The sequence below is a fragment of a genome, unplaced genomic scaffold (assembly GCF_019419815.1).
Source record: "Pyrus x bretschneideri cultivar Hongxiangsu unplaced genomic scaffold, Pyrus_bretschneideri_v1 Contig2, whole genome shotgun sequence".
NCBI classification, from domain to species: domain Eukaryota; kingdom Viridiplantae; phylum Streptophyta; class Magnoliopsida; order Rosales; family Rosaceae; genus Pyrus; species Pyrus x bretschneideri.
The window spans coordinates 1,404,355-1,407,047 of record NW_025999501.1 but is presented as its reverse complement, the minus strand read 5'-3'; the positions used below and the strand labels follow the sequence as shown (position 1 = coordinate 1,407,047).

Below are 2,693 nucleotides of genomic sequence, written 5' to 3'. Positions count from 1 at the left end.
TTATGCAAACAACAGAACAATTGCACGCGGGAGAGGGCGCCAAAGAGCTGAAAAAATATCTCTCAAGCAAACAAAAACCATTGTTAGAGTCACTTTGAGCATACAGAAATTGTTCAGCACTTAGAAACACCCAATCGAAAGGAACATGCTTGATTAGTAAGTCTGGTCTGTTCAAACTTTTATTACGGAAATAAGAATTTGTACCTAATGCACGATTGAATACTCCAATTTTCCAAAAGTATGAAGACTATGAAGAGTGAAAGAGGAGAGAGTTGATAACTCATTCTTCCAATTGCCTTTGCCCCAAAATTGGAATGTCTTCATACCGTTTCTGCATTCAAAAGAGAACATTCGGTTCAAATGTAAAACTCTTATGACGGATGCATGATACTGCAACAAAATAATAACTTTAGGTATGGCATTGTAATGTTGTAAAGATGAGGTGTGAGAGCAAAATGATGCCCAAACTTGAGGGTATAAAATGTAATTTACCCAAAAAAAGTTCAATATCAAGAATGTTGTAAAGCTACTTAGTACAGAAGAAAGAATCTCAACTGCATGAAAGGTATTTGCAATTCAATATACATTGTCAAGGACATGGATGTGCAAAAAAAATATCCGCCCATATCAATGATGGTCAGATTAATAAAAGTTCCTCTAACAGGCTAACTACTCTCCGAACATGAAGATGCTAGTTCAATATACATCCAAACACGCATATGACCTAGTAGTATGCAACAGCTCCAGCAATGGGCAAAAGTCTGTCTTCGGAGAATAACTAACATGCACTAAAAGAAGGAAGAACAGGTAGATGCAATACAATATTCTGTATCTAACCCATATAGTAACACGAAGATACGTGCATACATATAATTCTTCGATCAACTATATTTGTATACATCAAGTGCATATTTTGAACAATACAAAAATGCATAACATACTAAAATGATAATGGTGGACATACCCCAATGTTGTTGTACTCCCACAATTTGTGAACTCCATAATCCACGGCCTGAAACCAGAAAATGAAATACATAAGAGCTCTGAAAATTGTTCTTCTTTCGTAAAAAGAGAGGAGAAGAAACCAAATGCCACATCAAATAATACAAAACAATTCAGAAAGGAAAGGAAAAAAAACATACATAACCATGCATGGTAGTCGTTTTAAAGCACAAAATCGGAGTTTATATGGCCTCATTTGGTGTCAAGGACTAGATATGATAACTCACAAGATTCATTGTATGTTGAATAAACAAATAACTGTCAACTTCCAATTCAAGGTCTAAGACAGATTAGCATCCCTTAAAATCCCCACAAAAATGGTAGGATTTGGAAGGAACAAACTTTTTGTCATGTCCAACCCATCTTTTTCCTTCAACTTGGACAAAATTTAGCACCCATCTCTTCCTTCAACAAACATTGAATCCAGTAAAATACCCCATAACCGCCAAACGAGGCCTAAGTTCTGCTTGGTCTCCGTAAGATAGCCAAGAATTACATCTCAATGGTCCCATAATGTAAGACCCTCAACTCGATTGAGGTTAGAAATTGATTGTCCATACGGCATAAGATTACTGCATACAATTTCGCAACCAGCAGAATATGGAAACCAAATACTGTCGTAATTTAAATCTCTCACATTGCGCAAGCATATGACTACGACATGACTAACAATAGTTGAATTAAAGATAAAAAAATTTGAATAAATCCCTAAAAACAATATCAACTTTCAATCCATTTCTCACAAACAGAATACTAATCCATAATAAAGCGAATGGGTTATTTCTGAGCTCGCAACTACACTAGCCAAAGTTTACATAGTAGCAAATCAAGCAAATTTCATTTCCACAAATTTTCTAAGCAACCAAACAGAAAATTACAAAAACAGATCGCCAAACAGACCAAAACGACTAATTAGTGAAGAAGCCGTAAATCTGAGAGTTAAGAGGTTCACCCGCTCACCGAGGAAGGCGCCGACAATGACGAAGGTGACGTAGACTGAGTTCCGGCGCATGATGACCCTGTAGAGCCCTTCAAAAAGGCCTCCGCTAGTTTTTCCGGCTGCTGAAGACATGGCGAAGTGCGCGCGTCTCTTTCACTCACCTCTGATCTGTGGGCTAAGGTTTGGTCGGAGCTTGCACTAGTACGATAAACTATGATGCGATCAAAGACAACAACGGACAGTGAATTGATGTATGATATGAAAAGATAAAAAAGCAAAGAGTGATTGTATCGGGAAATGCTATTCACCTTTTTCGATTGGGCGAAGAGCACGGAGAGGTATGGAGCCCAACCCAACAGAAAAGGCTTTAGTTTGCAAGAAGGAAAGCACTACTATCTTTCTCTTCTTTTTACTTTGGGCCCGAAACTCATTACAATATGTCAATTTCTTCCTTACGGTGAGATTTTAAACTTTTCCACCCAATTTTTCGTTGAGAAATTTTATTTGAATCTATATAATTTTTTTTACACCTAACTTAAACTTTAAATGTGAATTGTCATTTTTACCTTATTGCAGGATTACCATAAAGTACAAGATGAAATTAACAATAAAACTAAAATTTATCAATAAACCCACACCCAAATAAAATCTTACCATCATGTAATGTTTATCCTACATTCATTTCGGCTAAAACCCTACATTGATCCTACGTTGAAATGCAATTTTTCATTTGATTTCTATTTTTATAGAG

At 36.3% G+C, this 2,693-nt stretch overlaps 1 protein-coding gene across 1 annotated transcript; it reads right to left on the bottom strand.

Moving 5' to 3' along the window:
- Positions 1-280: 280 nt before the first annotated feature.
- On the bottom strand, positions 281-2,074 carry LOC103956713 (cytochrome b-c1 complex subunit 9, mitochondrial-like). The gene is made up of 3 exons (XM_009368739.3): positions 1,955-2,074; positions 965-1,012; positions 281-331 (listed from the first exon to the last, which is right to left on the bottom strand). Exons 1-3 carry the CDS (start codon positions 2,072-2,074, stop codon positions 281-283), a joined length of 219 nt encoding a protein of 72 aa, XP_009367014.1.
- Between the last annotated feature and the right edge of the window lie 619 nt (positions 2,075-2,693).